Raw genomic sequence first — 23,296 nt, 5'->3', positions numbered from 1 at the left:
TCAATGTTATTCTTTTCTGAGTAATATTTATGTTAATTTAGAACATATACCTAAATATTTCCTTTGTATGTGAAAATTAATTTTTTTTTTGAAAATTAATTATTGAAAAAAAATAAGCTTAATTCCTTTATAAAGTCAAAGAATATTTTTTCACAACTTTTAAATATGTTATTCTCATGTTTACCTAGAGGCCAAATCTTTTAACCTCAATTTATGTTTCTGTTTCAGATTGGAAATTGGAAAAATGTAACTGTGCTGTTTCTCCATTCTAATAAGCTTGAGATACTTCCAGAGGAAATGGGTGATATGCAGAAATTAAAAGTCATTAATTTAAGTGACAATAGGTTTGTAATAGTATCTTCATCTGTTGGCATAGATGATACTGATTGAATGAAGTTAAAGTTTCATATGATATGCTTTAGAATAGCTAATTCTGTTCCTCTTTATATATGTATCTCATGGGGTTTTCAAAACAACCCTGTGAGATAGTAGAACAGTTATTCCCATTTTATGTAGGAGAACTGTACAGCTCACATTTAAAGTGACTCATGTAGGTTGTAAGGTAGAGCTTTAATTAAACCTGGTTTTTTGACTGGTTAGCAGTATTCTGACTTATATTTTACTTAAAAAAGAGCCACTACTTAAAACCTTGTTGCAGCTTATACTTAAATTTTCTCAAACTCTAGAGTATTAGACTAGGTTCTGACAGACTGCCTTTAAAGGTAGGTACAGAAAACTAGTTAGTGAGGCCTAAGATTGCAAGTTTAAGTTAGACGGTCTATTTTAAATAGAGAAGTATTTCAGCTTAGCATTCTAATAAGCAGTTATATTACTTTATTATCATCATAAAATAGTGCTTGTTGATTATAATAAGTATATACCAATTAAAAAATACAGAGCAGTACAGTTTTTATAACAAACTACCTCTAGAAATTTGTTTACGTACAAATAAAAACAAAGCAGTTTTATGAGACATTGTTCAATGTGTCCTTGTCTTTTCTATAAGGCAGACATTTGTTATTTTTATAATATGTTTTTGAAGTTATTAGATAATCAGAATTTTTGCTTGTTAAATTGTTTCCTTTAAGGAATTAATACTTTAAAAACTAAATATTTTGCCTTGTATCCTATATAAAGACCTATATTGGGATTTTTCTTTTATACTGTTTGCTATACCATTATTAATGTAGCATTTTTCAGAAGACTATTTACATTCAGATTTTATTCGTTTTATTTGTGTGGTTCTGAAGCTTAAACCTAGGGCCTTCACGTGCTAGGTGAGTGCTCTATGACTGAGGTATACCTTCAGCCCCTAATTTTAATCACTTTAAATAGTCTCATTTTAAAGTTTAATTTTTCTTTGTATTTTTTCCTACAGATTAAAGAATTTGCCCTTTAGCTTTACAAAGCTACAACAGTTGACTGCTATGTGGCTTTCAGATAATCAGGTGAGTATTCTGATTTTGGGAAATACTAGATTGTGTTACATAATTATGCACTCTTCATTTGCATAGGACCATTTAGAGGTCTGCCAAAAAAGTGTATACACACTTCAGCAATTCACCGTGCTAATGAATGTCAGGAAGCTAATGGTCGCCACTTTGAGCATCTCTTGTAATTGTAGAGGCCAAAGGTAACTTGTATTAATTTCATGATGTCTTAATAGATTTGGCATTAAAATATTTATATGTTTTTCTTTTCCTGATATATACATTTTTGATTTGTAAATAATAAATCTTACAGAGCTTATTTTCTATACGTATAAAAATAAGGAGATTAGGAAATCAGATGCAATACTCTAATACACTCTCTCAGCAATTTTTAAGAATACAGTTCATTGCGTTTTGGGGTTTTTGTTTTGTTTTGTTTTGTTTTGTTTTTGACTGGGGATTAAACCCAGGGCCTCAGGTACGCTGATCACGTACCCTACCCCAGAGTTACATATGTTCTCAGTACATTCCCATCCCAACCTTTTTTCTTTTTTTGAGACAGAACCTCACTGAACTGCCCAGGCTGGCCTCAAACTTGCAGTCTTCCTTGCCTTAGCCTTCCCAGTAGCTGAGATTACGGGTGTGCACCACCATGCATAGCACAATATGTTGTTTTTAGTTGTAGTCAGTATGATGTTCAGTGGTCCTCTTAATTTATTCCACCTCTCTAATTGAATTTTTTATCCTTTAATCACTGTATCCTAATTTATTCTCCACCTCAGTTCCTGCTAATCACTATTTTACTGGTTTTCTGTGAGTTCTGTTTTTGATTTCACATGTAAGTGATGTTGTGTTATATTTGTCATCTACATCTGGCTTATTTCACTTAGCATACTGTGCTCCAGGTTTATTCATGTTGTTGCACATGACAGGGTTTCCTTTTAAAGCTGAACAGTATTTTAGTGGATATATATTTCACGTTCTGTTTGCCCATTCATCCATTGATGAACACTTGGATTGCTTTCTTATCTTGGCTATTGTGAATAATATTACAGTGAACATGGGAGTACAGATATCTTACTGACACACAGATTGAATTTCCTTTGGATGTGTATGCAGCAATGAGATTACTGAATCATATAGTAGTTGTTTTGATGACCTTCTATTCTGTTCTCAGTAATGACTACTAATTTACATCCCTAGCAACATTTGCAAGGATTCTTGGAATATATAATCTATTGAGCTTTTTAATAATTAATGCTTACTATGTAACTTTAAATAATACTTTATAATAATTTATCTGAACCTGTATTTTCCTAGGGTTTTTATACAGTAGTCTTACTACCTACAACTGTAGATGTTCTTGAACCCTCTATTTTTTAGAATTTTTAAAGAAGTAATATCTTCAGAACACAACTTAGGAAATGGAGAAGAATTTTTAAGCAACATTGAAAAGCACCCTACTGAGGTACTACTAATACCACTATACAAGTACAAGTACAGAAGTATAAATTAGTATTGCACAAATTTGTAATGTTTCTAATTTGCTCAGCTGTGTGATAAAGAGAAAGTACACAGAAGAACTGCACTGTGCCTTTGCTAAATCAGATATAAGAAAAGGATAACACAGAAAGGAGACTTGTCTGTTGACAGGAGAGTCGTTGAAATGAGATATAGTGTAGTCAAAAGGGAAGCAAAGACAGGAGCCAAATAATAGAATGTTGAAAGGTCAGGGAATTAACCAGTCTTGATGAAGGTGATCAGCAAGTGTTACAGAAACAGTGATGTGGGAGAGGTATGTGGTGTCCGTTACCATACTCTGATGGTTTTCTCTTTGACTGACTACTACTCAGTCTCCTTTTGAGGGATATTTCTTTTCCCCCTGCCTTCGGTACTTCCCTTCCAAGTTATTTTCTATATCCTTATTATTTCTAACAGTGTCCTTATTCCAGTGCCCAGACCCAAACTTCATTCATATAGCTTAATGCCTTATTAATGTTGCCACCTAAATAATTCAGCCAGCCTAAGATTGAGCATACCATTTTCCACCCCAAATATTTTTTTGCCTGGGTTCTGTAGCTCATTATAAAGTACTTGATGGAGGCATAGACATGGAAATGTGATTTAATTGCTGTTCTTCTCTGTACTCTAGTTCAATTTATCGCCAAGCCTGTTGAATCTTAGAGAGCTCATGTTTATTTCCCTTTACTACTGCTCTCTTAAATACTGTCCACTATCATCATTCATGTAGACGTACTCTGTCTAATAAAGTAGCCACTATTGTCATTTAATTGATCCAAGTTGATATGTATTAGAAATAAAATTCTCATGTTATTTTATTCCAGATAACACGTTAAAATTATAATATTTGACTATGTAGAGTTAAATATATTATTAATTTCAACTTTTTGCCTTTTTTTGTTTTTGGTCTTTTTGAGACAGGGTTATTTTTTTAATTTTAAAGAGTAAAAGAAGGATAACATAGTAATGGGATTTACTGAATTACAGACAAAGTGGTAGGACATTATCAATGGTTGTTATTTTACCTGTTGGTATCTTCAAGGTAGTTTCTCAAGAAAACAAATAGACAAAAATGGTAGGAAATTATCAATGGTTTTTGTACTTTACTTTGGTTTCTTCAAAGCGGTTTCTAGAGAAAACAAATAAGAGCTATACATGAGTGATCAATTAAGTAATCATTGACTATTCTCAATGGTTGTTGGAAACACATAGTAATAAACATACATCCATTTACGATATAGCATAGGAACAATACAAACATTACAGAGTTATGGACAGATTGGTAGGAAATTATCAATGGCTGCTGTAATACACATTGGTATCTTCAAGGTGGTTTCCCAGGAAAACAGATACGCAAGAAAGATCTAACAAGTAATTACAGCATAAGTGTTGTGAAAAATAGCAGATTACCTCCTCGTGAGTGACTGCTTTCACTCACGTGTGACGGCTGGAAGGAAGGCCAGGATTGAAAAGAAGGAGCAAGAGACTGGCACCAGTGTCCAGCAATAGGCTGTTTACTGTTTCCTCTATAGTCATGATTACGCGGGGCTCCTCCTTGGAGTTAACGGTCTGGCCAGAGGGAGAAGGCAGAGTATGCCTTGGGCCCATCACTGTTGGACCAGCTGGTAGGAGGGGTCTGAGCTCTGGAGCCTTCACTTCAGAGAGCAGTCTGACCTCTAGTGATCGCCTTTACAGTCAGGGCATGGCCCAGGGGACTTCTTAGGGCAGTCCCTCTTGAGGTGGCCTGGCTTTTGACAGCTGTAGCAGATGAATGTAGTTGATGAGTTCTTCTTAGGGCCCCGAGAACCAGACTTAGGGTCTGTTTCTCTTAGTGCTGCAACAAAGGCAGCTGTTTTTCCTCAGTCTCTTTGTTTTCTCTCCTTGGCCACCTCCTCCTTACGGCTATAAAATACTGAGGAGGCAATTCTTACTAATATGTGAATACTTTCCTCTATATGTTCTCTTAGCACCCTATACCTTGTCTACCCTGTAGTTTCACAATATTGCAATTGTATACTATCTGTTCTTACCTCTATCCTCCCATTCACCTACTGTAAACTCTATAAACTCAGTAAAAATACTTCCTTTGCTTTTCCCTTTATACCCAGTGCCTGTCATAGTGCCTCAATATAAAAGATTCTGAGTAAATATTTGTTAAATGAGTGATTTCAGATTTTATTTTATTTTATTTTATTTTTTTTTGGTTTTTCTTCGGTACCAGGAACCGAACTCATGATCTTGCGCTTGCCAGGCAGGCGCTTTGCCGCTGAGCTAAATCCCCAGCCCCAGTGATTTCAGATTTTAAAGAAGTACTTACAGGTTATATTCTCAGAATTATGGCAAGTAGTGGAATATCTGAAATTAAATATGTTTAAAGAACAATAGAATGAGGTGTTCAAGGCACTGTCTCCATAAATAATTCTTAATTCCTTTTTGTATCCTTATACTCCATAAATAAAAGGTGATTAGTTACTTTAGAAAGTTTTTATTGAACTATATAGTTCATATGCTATAATCCACCTGTACTAAAGTGTATAACTTTCAGTATGTTCACAGAATTTCAGAGATTTTAGTGGTTAATTTTAAAATATTTTCTAGGGGGTTAAATTTTAAAAGCCTCTCACATAATTTTGATATTCCCATTGAAAGGGGACTTCGCCCCTCCCCTCCTCACCATACTCTCCACTAAGAAACCACTTGACTAAAAATATAGCTGTGTTGTCTACATTTTGTATCTGTTGAATTATCCAGGACTGTTGAAAGATTTTGGATAAAAGAAATGTGAGTATAGGTTGAGTTTCCCATATCTGCAATACTTGGAACCAGAAGTATATCAGAGTTTGGATTTTTTTCAGATTTTGCAGTTTTACAAATGTATAATGAGAGGTCTTGGGGATTGTTATGGTTTGTATCTGGATGTCCCCCCAAAGCCTCATGCAGTCGTGGGGCAGGCTTCTAGAATTTATAATTGATTCCTGGTCCAGTGGTGGGATTATGGGTGTGAGTGCTACACCCAGCCTGGGGCAGGGAGTTTGCATGTAGTGTAAGGGAGGGAAAGAGGCTTGCTCTCTGCTGCTCCTCCCTTTTTGCTCTTGTTGCTTTTGCTGTTTTCTGGCACATTGAACTGTTGCCCTGTGCCGTGTGCTACTCTGCCTTGGAGCCAGCTGAGTATGGACTGAAACCTCCACAAACTGAGCTAAATAACCCTTTCCTTCCTTAATTTTGGGTGTTAGGTGTTTTGTCCCAGCAACTAGAGAAAAGTAACTGAGACAGAATTTGGTACCAGGAGTGGGGTTGTTGCTGTGACTATGCTCAACTGTGTGGTTTTGGGAAACTTTTGGGAAAGGTTTGTGCGAAGAGTTTGGCAAGGTTTGGAGATTTCACCTGAAGGAGAAGCATTAGAACGCCTTCAGCTGTTCTGTATGGGAGATTCTTGTCAGCACTCAGAAGACCAGAATGCTGATAGAAATCCTGCTGGTAAAGACTGGACTTGGTAGGTTTTTGCTGGAAAGGACTGCATGGGCTGTTGTACTCCAGATGATGTGTATTATGGCTTGGCAGAAAGTTTGTCTGCATTTTGCTTATGTCCAGAGGCTTTGCCTGAGACTGAAGTTAAGGGCGGTAAACTGATTAATCTGGCAGAAGAAATTTCAAGGCAATTGAATGTTGAGGCGGTAGCATGGCTATTGGGGGCTTTTGACCAGATATATGTTGAGAATCAAGAGCACAGAGCCCAGCAGGATGATTTAAAATGTGAGTTTGGCCAGAAAGGAAGCTCCAGTAAAGCTGTGGACTGCAAATATAGAACTGAGGAGATTTCCCTTGCTGAGAAGGAACAGAAGATGGCTTGAGGGCATCACAAGAAGCAGTAGGTCTCCACCCTTTGCAGCCTCAAACCTGGAAAGATGGAAAGACTTTGCTTTGAGGAGAAAGTGTCACTGCCACATTACAAAATGGTGGCAGCCATACCGGGTTCCAGAATGGTGGCAGCATAGAGAATTTGTTCCTCAGAATGGGATTCAGAGTGCACAGTGAGGGCTGGGGATTTAGCTCAGCGGCAAAAGCGCCTGCCTGGCAGGCGCAAGGTCGTGAGTTCGGTTCCCGGTCCCGGAAAGTATTGAAAAAAAAAAAAAAAAAAAAAAAAAAAAAAAAAAAAACAACAGAGTGCACAGTGATCCAGGCACTCAACAACTATGGCCAAGAGAGGAAAGCTTGGCTGCTGTTCCAGCTGGCAGTGGACCTTGGCGTCATTCATCATCCAACGCTGGTTTTAGGTGCATATAGAATGCAAGAGCTTTGAGGTTAAGGAGGCTTTCACCTAAATTTCAAAAGGTTTGGGATGCCAGGCAGTGTAGTGTGCCCCTGAGAGGGCAGTATGTGAAGCTGTGATTGTGACGAGAGGTGCACTGGAGACACCAGGTGTTTGGAAAAGCCAGGAATGTGGATTGTTTAAGGAAAGCTGCAAGGAGGGAGCAAAGGAGGCCCAAGAGAGAAGTCATGGGAGCTACAGCCACTAGAAGTACCAAAGGGGTGGAGTCGTTTAAGCCCCTTGGATCTCACCATGTGTCACAGATTGCTTCAGATGCTGGACATGGAACTACAGGACTTAGTGTTAGCCCTGCTGGATTTTGGACTTGCTTTTGTCCCAGTGCTTTGTATCCCCTTTTGTACCTTTTGGAATGGTAATATTTATCTTGTGCCATTGAATGTTGGGAGTGTTTAACTTTGTTTTCATTTGTACAGGGGCTCACAGTTAAGAGTTTGTCTTAGATCTTGGAGGAGACCTGGGACTTGGACTTTTCAACAATGCTAAAAGTGTTAGGACTTTGGCAACTGCAAGAGATGGACTGAAATGTCTTTTGCATGAAGGGATATACATGAGTCTTTGGGGGTCCAGGGGGGAATGTTATGGTTTGTGTCTGGATGTCCCCCACAAAGCCTCATGCAGTCATGGGGCAGGCTTCTAGAGTTTATGATTGATCCCTGGTCCATTGTTGGGATTATAGGCGTGAGTGCTACACCTGCCCTGGGGCAGGTAGTTTGTGTATAATGTAAGGGAGGGAAAGAGGCTTGCTCAGCTGCCACGAACTGTTGCCCTCTGCCATGTGCCACTCTGCCTTGGAGCCAGCCAAGTATGGACTGAAACCTCCACAAACTGTAAACTAAATAAACCTTTCCTTCCTTAATTTTGGGTGTCGGGTATTTTTTCCCAGCAATGGGTGAAAGGTAAGACAGGGATCTAAGTCTAAACTTAGAATTCATTAATATCTCATATATATCTTCTACACATAGCCTGGTAGTAATTTTATATAATATTTTTAATAATTGTGTGCATTTTGACTGTGACTTGTCACATGAAGTCAAGTATAAGACTTTCCATTTATGGTGTTCTTGTCTGCCCTCAAAAATGTTAATGATTTTGAAGTATTTGAATATTTTTGGTTTAGGGATGTTCAACTTGTAGATGGATACTTCCTGGAAGTCAGCAGATAATAGGATCAGGGATTGAATATAGAGGCAAGGGTTATATACCTCAGAGGAACAGGAGTTTAAAGTTGTGGATATAGGAGTAATGATCTTGGAACATTTTAAGTGTTTCCCCTGTCTCCTAAATAGATGGATCCAGTGTGAGAGAATAAGCAGCCTGTATTTGAGGCTTGAAGCGTAATTTTAGGGAAAGGAATAGAGGTGGTCACTTCCATTATCTGAGGAAGTCAGTTTTGAGATTGTTGGACACTTTGATTATTGCAGAACAAGAAGGAGGGTACTTTTCAAAGTTTTGAAAAGTTAGGAAGTAAGGTTACGGGAGTTAACTGTTTGTTACATTTACAGAGTACATCCAAAGAAGTAGTGTGGTATAAGAGGGGAGAATTGGATAGTTTTCTGTTTGCCTAGAGTCCATGAAGGCTTTTGTTGGTAGGACCTTTACATGAGAAGTTTGGAAAAACTGTTATATTAAGAAATAAATGTTTTTTTTTTTTTTGTTTTTGGTACTGAGAATTGAACTCAGGACTTTGTGCTTGCCAGGCAAGGTGCTGTACCACTGAGCTATATCCCCAGCCCGAAGAAATAAATTTGTAACATTTATTAACCAGTAAGGAAAAAAAAATCTGGAAAAAAAAAAAAAAGTCCAAAATACCTGAAGCCTTCATGAAAATATTTGTTTGTGCCAGTAGTATAGACAAGAGGGTAGGAGAGACAAGCAGTTTACAATTGAAGGGTTGTTTTAAACATTCTCTTGTTAGCTTCTACCTACCATAAACCTTTAAGTAACTAGACTAAAATTTTCAAAGAATTTTTTTCCAAAAGCAGCATCTTTGCAAAAGGGAATACTAGAGAGGGCAAAATAACATAAATTGGAAAGGCATGTTTTATAACTTTTTAAATTAAATCACTATGTAATAAATATATTCTTGGATTATAGATACACAGGTATATGATGAACTCTTTTTAACGATTCATATTTCCATGATAATTGTGATACACTGTGAATTTGCCTTATACTAACAACTAAATTTCCTTGTGTTTTTATATGGTTTCAAATGAATGTTTAAAGTGTTACTGTTCATATTTACATTTGTTTTTGTCACTTACATCTTGATAATTTATAGGAAAGAAATGTTGAGTAGTTATTCAGTGGACTTGCTGGATATGTATTTCCTTTAGGGTTGTTGAAAATTAAACATTTATTTTCTTTCCCTAGTCCAAACCCCTGATACCTCTTCAAAAAGAAAGTGACTCAGAGACTCAGAAAATGGTGCTTACTAACTACATGTTCCCTCAGCAGCCAAGGACTGAGGATGGTAGGAATTTTAAGAATTTCTTTTCTTTTCAAAATAAATACAAACTAATCAAAGCTAAGGTATAAGCCTCAAAGATTTTTTTTTAAACTGATTTAGTGCTACCTTTCAATTGATCAAAAAATTTTTCTGAAAATAAGGTAACATTTTATAGATGCAGATGTTTAAATTTACAAGTGTAAGTATAGCATATTCTTTCTTAAATAGTTCGTTTCAGTTAAATTGTTAACTTCAACTGTAGTTCTTCTAATTAAAATCACATTTAGCTAAACGTTAGGAATGCATGTGTGTTACGTGATTAGAAGTATTAAGCCAGGGAACACTTTGTTCACTTCTCTTGTAAACTTTATACTGCTGTTGGAATCTACACATTAGATCAGATGATCTGTGGAACTCTTGACTATAAATATTACTGCTAAGATCTTTTCCACATTTTGCCTAACAAGGAAGAGTACACTCTTTACTTCTAGCCACAAATCGTTTTTGTGGATTATGAGATGAAGACTAAGAAAATTGTTTCTAATATATGTTGTACTGTACGTGTAACATTTTTTATATTATACTTAAAATACATGTTTAGAATTAGATATACTATATTTTGTTATGGCAACTTTTTTCTGTGTTGTACTATGTTACTAAATACAGAGTTTAGAGGTGGATTTAAATATATGAGAAAGATATCTTGTAAATTCTTTTGTTAAATGGCCAGTGAAGCTGTTTACATTTGACATCTCATAGATGTTTGAATTCAGTGCAAAAGCTAAAGTTTTTGGTACACTTACATAAATGTCATCGCTTATACTTATGAAATGATAACTTAAAGCAAGTCTTTTCTTGCAAAGAGCAAAAAATAATTAGCTCATAGAAGTTACATTAATTTGTAATTGTTTCTAGGTATGGAAACAATTTAGATGATTATGGTCTAATCATTTCAAAGCTATTTGCTTAACCTGCCATGAAATGTAAGAATAATAGTCAGATGGAGTCAGACACAGGACTGTTTTATATCTGTAATTTATTATCTTTATAACAATCTTCCAAAATAGATAATATTATCATCAGCCGCCTCTTGGCTCACTAAGTTTACAATATGCGTTATCTGGTCCTTGACAGAAAAGGTGTCCTGACTCCTAGACTGTGTTGATCATGATCTCCCTTACTGCTTCCCATTTTCATGATTCACATTCATCCAGCCCCCCTTTGCCATTCTGCTAGTGTACTTTATTCACTTACTGTTTCTTCTTAAAAGGGATCATAATTCAGGTAAAAAAATTTCTCTTCCTTTCTTCTCTCCTTCCTTTCTTTGTTCTTTCTTTCTTTCTTTCTTTCTTTCTTTCTTTCTTTCTTTCTTTCTTTCTTTGTGTACTTTATTCACTTACTGTTTCTTCTTGAAAGGGGTCATAATTCAGGTAAAAAGTTCTCTTCCTTCTTTCCTTCCTTTTTTATTTTTCATTCCTTCATTCATTCATTCATTCTGGGGAATAAACTCAGAGCCTTTGCCTGAGCTACATTGTCAGGCCTTTTTTATTTTCTATTTTGAGACAGGGTCTCAATAAGTAGGTTGTCCTGGGTTCACATTTACAGTTTTCCTCACTCACCTCCCAGAGTGCCAGGATTACAGAAATGTGCCACCATACCTGACTAGAAGTGTATTTTGAGATTTGTTGTATCATGAAAGGGTCTGTAGTGGAAAAATTTACAGTACAAGTGCCAGTTACGATAGTCTGATTTCTCTTAGAGTTCACGTGCCACCTAAAGTGTCTCACTTTATTATAAGCAGAGTACTGAATGTAATAATTCACAATCCTGAATCAGAAACTACTTTCAGTGGCACATGCCTGTAATCCCAGCACATGGGAGGCTGAGGCAGGAGTATTTCTGTGAGTTTGAGGCCAGCCTGGGCTACAAAGTGCGTTCATAGTCAGCCTGAACTGCATAGTGAAACTGTTTCTCAAAGAGACAAAAAAAAGAAACTATGTTCATATGTAGGTGAATTTTCTTCTAACTCGAAGAGAAGCTTTCTTTTATCCCAGTTTCTCTATGACATAGATTAATTAGACAAAATATTATTCCTGGATGGGGTTTTATACCATGAGAGAAATGCACACCCTGTTCACATTTAATTCATTCCATTACCTACTTACGACAGGTATTATGCTAGAGCTATATATAAATGTAGAATGTCTTGCTTTCAAAAGTACATAATGATGAATTAATTTATAGAGTATAAATGGGAGCTTGCATAGAAAAATTAGTCTCAGACATGAAAAAGGGAAAGTATATGCCCATGTAACATTAAATTTGTAGCTGGGAAAACAAGATGTTAGTGAGAGTACTACTCTGGGAGCTTTATTACATTTCTTAGCATAGTGAAGTGAAAGAAACTTACCCCTGGAATTTGGGGAAGGACATTTCAAGAAGTGGTAATGATTATTGTATCTTGAGATCTGAATTTTAATAGAGAAAGAAGTAAAACCTAGAGGGGTTGTACAGGGCGAAAAAAGGTTTATGAGCAATAATAAGGAAGTGAATGATTTAGAAATATTCAGAGATAAACAGTTTTGGAAGCCAAGGTTTTGAATATGAATATAATCATGAGTCACTTAGGTGATGTGAAGATGGACATTAGAATTAAAGACATCAAGGAACTGAGAAATGTGTTGTTAGAGGAATGGGTCATTATAGGACACTAGCAGGTTTGGGGATTGAAACCGAATAGCCAAATACTTGAGTCTTCAGTGAACGTACCTAGATGATCAGGTCGAATGGCTTCTAGAATAGGTAAAAATACGTTAAAGCTATACAAGAATAAGAAGTAGTAGTGACCAGAAGTTGACAAGAATGAGAGACATGGTCAAAGTTATTTGCCTGGATTCTGAATAAATTGTTATAAAATTGCTTTAATATAATCTAACACTCTTAGGAATCCTTGGCTGACTAATGAGTAAAATAACTTCCTAAGATAGGTGGAGGGAATTAATATGAATTCTAAAAATAGTTTTTGTTTGAAATTACTCGGCTCAGTTTCCTTTCTAAGGGTGTCATAAAGGTATGTCAGTAGGAATTTAACCACATCCCACATTTGTTGAACAAATAGTCTAATCCATTAAATAAATGGCAGGCAATTCAGTAAAGCAAATCAAATAAAAATCTTGAATTGACTAATGAAAACAAAGAAAAAGATGAGTCAAAAATTCTATTCCCCTGTTTCTTACTTGCCTTATAGCATCTGTAGTTTGGACATGAGATTGAAAAAAGACTAATCAGGCCAAAAGCAAGGGCTCATTATAAATGATAATTCGTTTTTTGCATAAATGTTCAAATTGACCTTATTTGGGTATTCTAGGGATTTCAGTATTTCTATTAGTTAATTTTAAGGTTTTGTTTTTGTTTCTGTTTTTTGGGGGTATTGAGTAGCAATAGTCATTTTTCTTTAATGGGCAAAAAGTTGTGATTTTACTGTGCACTTAATTTCTGTAGAGTGATGTCTAACAGTTAAATAAATTATTTTAAACCTCAGGTAATTTGAAATGCCTAATGCAACAAAAAAACTCGAGTTGTTGAATATTTACTGTTAATATTATATCTGAAATGGGGTATATAAGTATTGTATATAATTTTTTGTATCTTGACATAGAAAGTATATTAAATTCAGTAAGTATAATCTACATTCTATATAATATTTAATTCAAAGATATAATTATGTATCATCAGTATAATTACTTTTTTTTACCAAAATGGCTCACTTTCTGTCATTAAGCTTTTTGTCCACTCTGTACACATGGTGAAATATTGGCATTAGGAAATATCAAGAACTTAGCCAGTTGTGGTAGCATGCTCCCAAAATCCTAGCACTCTGGCAGGCAAAAACAGGAGAACCATAGGTTTTAGCCTAGCCTGGGCAAGGTAGTGACTTAGCAAGACCCTGTCTCAGAATAAGAAGTTGAAAGAAAAAGACTGGGGAAGTAGCATAGTGTGAAGGCCCTAGGTTCAATCTCCAGTACCAAGAGGAAAAAGTGAAGTGGAAAACTTGGGTGAAAGGATTTATGTATACAATGTATGTTAACCTTCTTGGGACACTGCACAGAATTTTGTATGCACAGAATATGTATACAATGTATGTTGACCTTCTTAGGACACTGCACAGAATTTTGTATCTACAGTGCTGATTTCTATATCTTAATTTGCTAACTTGCTAATTTCTGTATCTAATTTGCTAATTATCTTCAGTAACCTTTCTAGTAACAGATTAAGACAGATAGCTTCAGGGAAGAAAAAGTTTAACGGACATTGTAAAGAATTGTAAAACTGAAACCTGGTTGTTAATCCTAGGACATACAGCTGCTAGCATTGATCTTTTTTAAGTGTTTTAGACTTAGTGTAATTAGTATGTCATAATGAAGAGTATGAGCAAGTAATTGTTTCCTATAAATACAATAAAACGTTTTTTTTTTCTTTTACTTTTCTCTAGTTATGTTCATATCAGATAATGAAAGTTTTAATCCTTCCTTATGGGAAGAACAGAGGAAACAGCGGGCCCAAGTTGCATTTGAATGTGATGAAGACAAAGATGAAAGGGAGGCACCTCCCAGGGTGAGTTGGTTAGCTTTTCTTTCAAATTTGAGACTGATGGTCTACTGATATTTAAATTAATACTGTATACCTATCTACTATGGTGTTTTGTGCATACAGAGAAGTATTGGATTTATTCTTTGTCTTCAAGACACTTATTGATCCAAAATATTTCACATTAGAATTTGAGAGCAATGTTGAACTGTCATTAAAGCTAGTTTTAATTTTAGTTTAATTTTTCATATGTAAACAGATTATTAAGGGCTAAAGAAGTTAGCCAGAATTTTGTCCTTGGTACTTCTAAAATTAAACTTCAGTAATTATTTTCTCCTCTTTCTCTTCAATAATTTCTATAAGTCATAGAGATAAAGAGGTCTTTGTTGGGAACATTTTTATTCTTTATATATTTGAGAACATGTGTTGCAGTTGTATGAGTAACAAATAATATCTTTTTAGATTACTTAGAGATGTAATTATTTACCCTTTATATAAACTACCTGAATCCCAGAAAATGACATTTAGACTGGTCTTGCAAGAGCTTGGTTCATGGTACATGAGACATAAGTATGTGAGTGTCTGAATTTTACAAGTGTGCTGACAAGTTACATACCTTTTCAAAGCCAAGTGACAACAGTTTTTGGCAGTATCCTCATCATAAATCTCCAAATGGAAAGTACGTAACTCCGCTAAAAAATTTATGTTGAAATTTACTGTGAAGTCTTTGGCTATTTTGTGGTAAAACCTCATTTTTATTGAACCTAAAATGGTTTTACAGCTTACTGTCTTCCAGTTGACCCTATGAACTGGATGGATTACAGAATAAATCCCCTGAGGCTGGCAGTAGTTTTAAACTTTGTATTTCACTTACTTTTCTAGGAAGGAAATTTAAAGAGATACCCAACACCATACCCAGATGAGCTTAAGAATATGGTCAAGACTGTTCAAACCATTGTACATAGATTAAAAGATGAAGAGACCAGTGAAGACTCCGCAAGAGATGTGAAACCACATGAAGACCAGCAAGTTACAAACAGAGATGTGAGTGTGAAGGTTAGGAAACTCGTTCAAACGAACTGACTGAAGCCCATTTCCGTGCTCTTACTACTGTTGTCTGGGTGTGAAGTGTCCAGATTGGCAGTGTCAACACAGCTTTTAAGAACTATTGCTGGGCATGGTGGTGCATGCCTGTAATCCCAGCACTCGAAAGGCTGAAGCGGGAGGATCATTGTGAGTTCAAGAGCAGCCTGGGCTACAAAGTGAACTCAGGGCCAGCCTGAACTGCACAGCGAGACCCTGTCTCAAAAAGACAGGGGGAAAAAAAAAAAAAAAGAAAAAAAGAACTATTTCCAAAACAAAGAACAAGATAATGATTGTCAGGAAAGTCATTATTATGTACTCTTTTTTTCCCCTATTTTCGTAGTTGACTAACCTTTGACTTATTCTTAGGATACATCAGAAACTTAGAAGTCTGAATTAATATTCTTTCAGTGAACTTTCTATACACATATCACAGAAACAAAACTTTATGTCATTAGGGTTACTATGAATTGCACAATAAGCAGAACACAAGGTTAATTTTTTTTTTTTTTTGGTTGAGCATGCCAAGATAAGTAACTTAATTGTACACACCAGCCTTGTAACTTATATGAGGAAAAGTAACAAATTTGGCTAAATTACAATTTTAATGTAGCTCATGGCTCTATAACCCATAGTGGTCATTCTTACCTGTAAATGGTTAGATTTTCCATTAAGATTTATGTAGAATTGGATGTTGATGCATTACTTACAAATTTAATACAAAATAGATATAAAACTTAAATAGGAGTTTTCCCATTCCTGGGACACACAGTGCTCAACACCTATAACTTAAAGGAAAAGAGGCTTATTTGGCACATAATTTCAGAGGGTTCAATTCATGGTCAATAGGCTGTAAGGCAAAAACATCATGGCAGAGCAAAGCTGCTCAGTTAATGGCATCTGAGAAGCAGAGGAGGGGAGCAGTACCAGAGAGGACCGGGTCAGGGACCAGATATGATAAACAAGGTTGTTTGTCCATGACCTACCCAGACAGACCCAGATGTATTCTTTACTAATCTTGTAGGCACCTCCCAAGTCAGTCAAGCTGAAAATTAAGTGTAACCTTTATCTTTCTTTTATTTAGAGTTCAGAAAGTACTACTCTGATAAAAAGCAAAGTTGATGAAAGAGAAAAACATGTGATAGGGAACTCTCTACAGAAGATCAATGAACCTGAAGCTGAGATCAGTCCTGGGAATTTACCAGTGACTGTAAATATGAAAGCCTCTGAGAACTTGAAGTACATTGTTAATCATGATGATGTTTTTGAGGTATGACTTTTATAATTATTCTTGAGTAATTCTAAGAATTGTCAATTTACCATTTAATTTTTGCTAACCATTCTTAGAAATTTGATACCATGATTGCAGAATATACGTCAGTTAATTTCACCATTAAGAAGTTTCGTAATACTTGGTAAATTTATCATGTCAAACATAATTCTTATACTGTTCATACACAAGTGTTTAACTGCTAGGTAAGTTAGATGACGATCTAGTCTACTGTAAAACACATAATTGTAATTGTCTTTCCTACAATTTTAAAATGAAAAGGCTATTATAGGTATACTCAATTATTTCTCTTATTTAAACATTTATCATTGGTATGAAATGGTTTTTTTGTTGTTGAATATCTTTTCTTTTTTGTTGTTGTTGTTTTTGGTTTTTTTCCAGTACCGGGAATCGAACTCACGACCTCGCGCTTGCCAGGCGGGCGCTGTGCCGCTGAACTAAATCCCCAGCCCCCTGAATATCTTTTCTTATATCTAGTTTCTTCTAGTGGAACAGTGAAAGCCATAACTTAAATTGCTTTATTGAGATATATCCTATACAGTTCACCCATTTAAAGTGTACAATTGAGTGAGATTTAGTATATTACAAAGTTGTGCAGTCATCATCAGAATCATTTTTAGAACCGTTTTATCACCTCAGTAATTCGATGCTCTTTAACTGTTACTCCTCAATCTCTTCATCCTCCATTGCCCTAGGCTACCAAAAATTACTTTGTATCCCTGTATGAATTTGCCTACTATTGACATTTTATATAAATGGAACCATACAGTATGTGGTCTTTTTGTAACTTATTTCACTTGGCATGTTATCTTGTAAGTTTATTTATATTACCGCATATATCATTGCTGCCTTCATTTTTACGGTTGAATAATACTCCATTGTATGTATGTACCATGTTTGTTCTTCAGTTGATGGGCACTTGGTTATTATGAAGTTGGCTATAATGAAGTTGGTTGTAATGAAGTTGGCTACTTTCTGGATATAATGAATAAAGCTGTGGTGAATGTTTGTGTACTGGTTTTTGTGTGGCTGTGTATTTTCATTTCTCTTGGATGTGGAAGTAGAATTGCTAAACATATGCTAACTCTTGATTTGCCTGTCTGAAGAACAGCCAGACAACTGCAACCATTTTATACTGTATTCCCTTCAAAGACTGCTAATTGTGTTGCAAAACAGAGAAGCTATAACTTTAAATTTTTTTGAGAAGCTGTACCTTTTAAATAGTTATATTTTAATTATTTTTTATTTAATGCTGCGTTGTCCACCACAGTATACCCAAACTGCAAGTGGGTGTGTAAGTTTGAAATGTGAATAGACTTAAAAATTGAGGAGCTGGGGATGTAGTGCAGTGGAAGAATGCTTACCCAACATGGGTGAGGCCTTGGGTTCATTCCTCATTGCCACCAAAAAAATAAAAACAAAAGATTTTAAAATTTGAGCTTCTAAGTCAACACTAGTCACATTGTGAATGACCATAGCCACATCTGGCCAGATAGTGCCTGCGTCTAACACGTTAGCACAGATACAGAGGATTTCCATCATTGTAGAAAGCTGTATTGGACAACAGTGGTATGTAGGAACAGTAGCTTCTTTCCTTTTAAAAATTCAGAATGCATTTTAAAACACATTTATTTTCACAATTGTCCTAGGAGCTAGTATCTACTACAGAGGGTAAAAGAAAACCCAGGACTGTTGGATGTACTTTAGATTTATAACATCACTCAATATACTGTTAGATGCATTGAAGCTAATATGCCATTGTCTTTGAAAAACTTACATGTTTATCCCCATGAACTTACTACTCATTGGGTGTAATTTCTTTGTTTAAGGCACTGTGTTTGGAGTTATGGTGGTGGAGCGCAAGTGTAATCAACACTTTTTAAGTGTGTAGGAAAATTTTAACGTAAATTTAGAAAGTAGATCTTTTCTGGCTGTGAAGATCTGTAACTTTAAGGAGGAGGTGTCTATGTCTGATGTCTATTTGAAATATTTCAGCTGACAGAAATAGGAGAACTCAGTGAAATGTGGAAGGATAATGAGAGCAAAATAACGGCATGTGAAAAAGAGAATGTTAAATCCGATTGGATATTTGAGAGATAGTGTTAATGAAATAAAATCAATACAGTAGATTTGGCCCCAAATAATACTCCTGTGGAAGATCCAGATGTTAAGAGTTGTGTAACAACAGCTACTGAATTCTCCAAGCTTAATGACTTTTTAAATAAAGGTAGCAGAAAACATGGGCTGAAAGTTGTGAGATTACAGGAGATGTAGCATCTGGCTATAAAGAGTAGAGAAGTAGGAACAGTGACACAACCATGATTGATTAGGTTGATGTCATTAGCTGAATGGGGCTGTTAAAAAAGCAATACAGGCTTGAAGAACTAGTTTACTTTTGGATTTATCCCATCTGAGCAATTGGAAAGTCCATGTATAATGTAATTTCATGAAGGAGAGAGTGTGGTCAGGAGTGTAAATGATGCAGATACCAAAGCGTTTACTTCCCTGTCCCATTCTTGCACTTTGCATATTCATTGTCACTTACTTCTGATAATTCCCACATTTCTGAGCTGCTTTTTCCTTTCTGTCAACCACCATTGCTGTTGCCTAAGGATTATAGACAATCTGTATTTCTCCAGGGTTATGGTGATAGCTGGATTCCATTCTGCCAGTGTCTTTTCTTTCCCTGTACATTTTTATTATAAGACTTAATATTTTAAAACATAATTCTGACCTTATATGTTCCTGGCTTGGCAACTTCTAATAATGACCAGTACACAGTCAGCTTGAGTCTGTAGTCAGAGAACCACCTTTCTCTAGTAGTCCAGTTGTACGTTTTTGGGCTTTCTTGCTGTTTATCTAGAGTTTCAGCTACATAGTGGCAGCCTGCCTTTTTTTATTTCTGTGCTTCTCTCTATTCAAAATGTCATTGTTTTCTTTATTCACTATCTGTCTAATCTATCTATCTGTCTATCTTTGAGATAGAGTCTTGCTATGCTCTGCAGTTTAAGCTGTCCTCAAACTCATGGCATTCCTCCTTCCTCAGCCTCCCAAGTGCTGGGATTACAGGCATGCACCACCACTCCTAGCTGTTTGTTCACTCTTACTCTCTAGCCTGTTATTATATGGCTTGTAACCTAAAAATAGTTTTACCTTGTTTAAAAGTTTGATTAAAAATCAATGGAACACTTTATAACGTGGAAATAACATGAAATTCAGATTGTAAATAAAGTTTTATATATGTGGTCATAATCACTTGTTTACATATTTTCTGACTGTTTTTGTGCCACAACAGCAATTGAAGCAGTGATGATTTGGCCTACAACACCTAAAATATTTACTGTCTCATTTTACTGAAATAATCTGCTGATCCTATCTATATCTTTTAGGTACCTAAAAAAGTCTTGGTGCTTTTAACAGAGTACCCTTTTAAAGGAACTTTTAGTTTTATCATATTAACTAGGATTGATTAGCTTACAGATATCTGATTTCACAAATATTTGTTGACTAACAAGTCTTTTTTTTTTTTTTGTATCTGATAGCACTTAGTGGTAAATCTAGAATAAATATGAGAGAAACAAATCATGAAAAGTAAGAAAAATTCTGTCCTCAAATTGGATAAAAATTTTCATTAGATTTTGATAGCATTCCATCTTAGTCCTTCTGATTCCTGGGAACCCAGCAGTCCTTAAGAGAGTAAATTTGATGCCCAGGCCTAGTGATGCACACCTGTAATCCCAGCACTTGGGAGGCTGAGGATCATCCCCAATTCAAGGCCAGCCTGGACTACATAGCAAGATCCTGTCTCAAAAAAAAAAAAAAAAAAGAATAAATTTGAGAGTTACAGAAAATTTGTTAAGGTATTCCCACTAAACTGAGTTTTTCAAAGGTAGGGCTTCTCATTTAGTCCAACTTTTGTTGGTGTGTCACTTTGCATAGTATCTGGAGCATACTAATCATTAACATATTTGAATAAGGCTTGCCACAGAAAATTGTCCCATAGGTGCTTTGCCATATTGTTAATAATTACCATAGTTGTATTGCTATATCTTGAAAAAGTTAAATTGTATCCTAGTTTGAATCAACTGTTAACCATGAAAACATTTCATATACGTTCTTATATTTATTCAGAGTCCAAAATTTAATTTTTGTAAATATTCTCCCACTTCTTTCTTGAAACTAGGAATCTGAAGAACTTTCTTCTGATGAAGAGATGAAGATGGCAGAGATGCGACCGCCGTTGATTGAAACCTCCATTAACCAGCCAAAAGTCGTAGCACTTAGTAATAGCAAGAAAGGTGAGATGTGGCAGGAAAGCACTAACAGTAGAAATGGCCTGAATAGAATTTATAACATTTTGGAATAAATTTCATTGAATGTCATATTATTTAGAAACAAGGTTTCGAACATGCCTTCCTGAAAAAGTTCTCATTTCTCATTTTTAGCAAATGATCTTGGTAGATCTTTTCTTTCTCCTCATGTAAGTTTATTTCTAAGGACTTGTACTTTACAGACAGATAGTCTAATTTATAATTCTATTGTACTTCTTATCTATTACATGATCTTTGGGTTACTTAGTTTTATCCAGATGTACATACCTAGTTTGATAGGCAGTGAAGCTAATGAAGAATTTTATATCAAATGGACTGTATTCAGATGTAGCATGATACTTGATACACAGTAGATGCCCATTGTTCTTGTACTCTTATCTGTTGCAGACCATTTTTTAACCACCCCCAATTCTTACCATTTTTCTGTGTAACAGAATCTCAGATTCTCTCTTTCTCTCTCTTTCTCTTTCTCTTTCTCTTTCTCTTTTTCTCTTTCTCTTTCTCTTTCTCTTTCTTTCTCTTTCTCTTTCTCTTTCTCTTTTTCTCTTTCTTTCTCTCTTTCTCTCTCTCACACACACACACACACATACACACACACACACACACACACACAGATACACGGGATAATCACAATACTGCTCTTTTAAAATACTGCTTTTTGCATTACCTGCCTGTCATGGGCAGTGAATACTCTTTCTGTTTAGTACAATTATTATATACACTCTATCTTAAGAGATTGCCATTCTTTAATAGTTCCATGAAGTGCTTTAAAGAACATGAAGAAACAGCTGGCCTTTGAGAATTTCCTTGTTATGTTTGTTGGCTGACTGCTTTGCTCATTTTTATTACCAGAATAAATTGGAAAGAAATTCCACATGTACATGAAATAATACCAAGATAAGCTTAGAAGAGTTGTGAAGTATAACTATATTGTTTATTTTGAGTTGTTAAAATTATAAAAAAAATAGAGTATATTCGCTGAAATTAATTAATGTCATTAGAAAACAGTGCTTATAGTCCTGTCCATAATTAAATCAAATTCTGGGTAACCCTAACGTTGATTACATTAAAAATGATACCACAATCTCAAAGTTCTTTAATCTTTGTATGTATTTAGGAATGAGTTTTCAGGGGTACTTCAGGTTATCTTATTATCCGTAGAATTTATTACTTCATATATGGAACCAGGACAGAATAAATGCCATTTATCATCACTGGAAAACATTTACCACGAATTCTTTGTGAATTTGTCATTGGTGTTATTTTTTGTGTGTGTTTGTTCTAGATGAAACAAAGGATACAGATTCTTTATCAGATGAAGTTACACACAATAGCAATCAGAATAACAGCAATTGTTCCTCTCCATCTCGGATGTCTGATTCAGTTTCTCTTAATACTGATAGCAGTCAAGACACCTCTCTCTGCTCTCCCGTGAAACAAACTCATATTGATATTAATTCTAAAATCAGGTTTGTGAACATCTTACAGAATTACTTACTTGTACAACATATAGAAATAGGCAAATAATAAATGCATGCCTAAAATATAAAGTGTTTCACAGATATTATAGAAGTGGTTCAAACAATATGCATTTTCTTCTATTTTATAACTCTTTAATTTTTGTATTATTTCCATTTAAAATAGTTTTTTTTAAGTAGGGAAGGAAAGACCTGAATGAGATTCTCAAACTTTTGGCGAAAAAAATTGAACATTTATAGATAATTTATACACAGTACAACATATGTAGCCTATTGGAGTAATTCAGACTAAAAGGATTATTTTTATATTTAGTAATATAACATCATTTGGGGGAAACCATTGAAGGATACATTCAGATACTTTGGTGCTATATATTTAGTTTATATTTTCTTAAAACAAATTCTCCGAGAGAGAAATGTAGCTGTTAATTCCTGTAACCTGGAATGTAAAAGAGGTTTCAAACTAATTTTATTGTTTAAGTTTTCAAGAAATTTGGGTATTGAAGCAGGATCATGATATCCAACCTTGGTATCAGTCTGTCACCTATAGTCTGCTTAAGAGAAAGATTTAAGCTACTATTGAACCAAAAACTGATTATTCAGATATATTTAACATCATTTAGATTTAAATTGTTCTTAAATTCCATGGTGGTTAACTAAAATATGTTATTTGTGTTGTAATAAAAAGACACATTTTCTTCATGAAATGTTTTAAGTATTACATAATTAAAATTAATCATTTACATTCATTCTCTGAATTTTAGAGTACAACCTACTGTTTCTTTTTTTTTTTTTT

General features: G+C 35.1%; 1 protein-coding gene across 8 annotated transcripts in view; it reads left to right on the top strand.

Annotated features, from left to right (window-relative positions):
- Window positions 1-23,296, top strand: part of Erbb2ip (erbb2 interacting protein) — a gene marked incomplete at its 5' end in the record, with an annotated part of 105,529 nt that overhangs the window by 60,250 nt on the left and 21,983 nt on the right. For 6 of the 8 annotated variants that reach the window (XM_013518425.1, XM_013518432.1, XM_013518431.1 and 3 more), the window contains 8 exon segments: window positions 229-344; window positions 1,379-1,448; window positions 9,655-9,754; window positions 14,223-14,344; window positions 15,200-15,373; window positions 16,485-16,670; window positions 20,875-20,989; window positions 22,308-22,491. In XM_013518425.1, the coding sequence (XP_013373879.1) occupies window positions 229-344; window positions 1,379-1,448; window positions 9,655-9,754; window positions 14,223-14,344; window positions 15,200-15,373; window positions 16,485-16,670; window positions 20,875-20,989; window positions 22,308-22,491 (1,067 nt within the window). 8 annotated transcript variants of the gene reach the window in all.

The sequence above is a fragment of the Chinchilla lanigera genome, unplaced genomic scaffold (genome assembly GCF_000276665.1).
Source record: "Chinchilla lanigera isolate Chin_1 unplaced genomic scaffold, ChiLan1.0 scaffold00045, whole genome shotgun sequence".
Taxonomy (NCBI): Eukaryota; Metazoa; Chordata; class Mammalia; order Rodentia; family Chinchillidae; genus Chinchilla; species Chinchilla lanigera.
The sequence above is the reverse complement of the archived record's forward strand: the minus strand, read 5'-3'. Positions and strand labels throughout refer to the sequence as shown.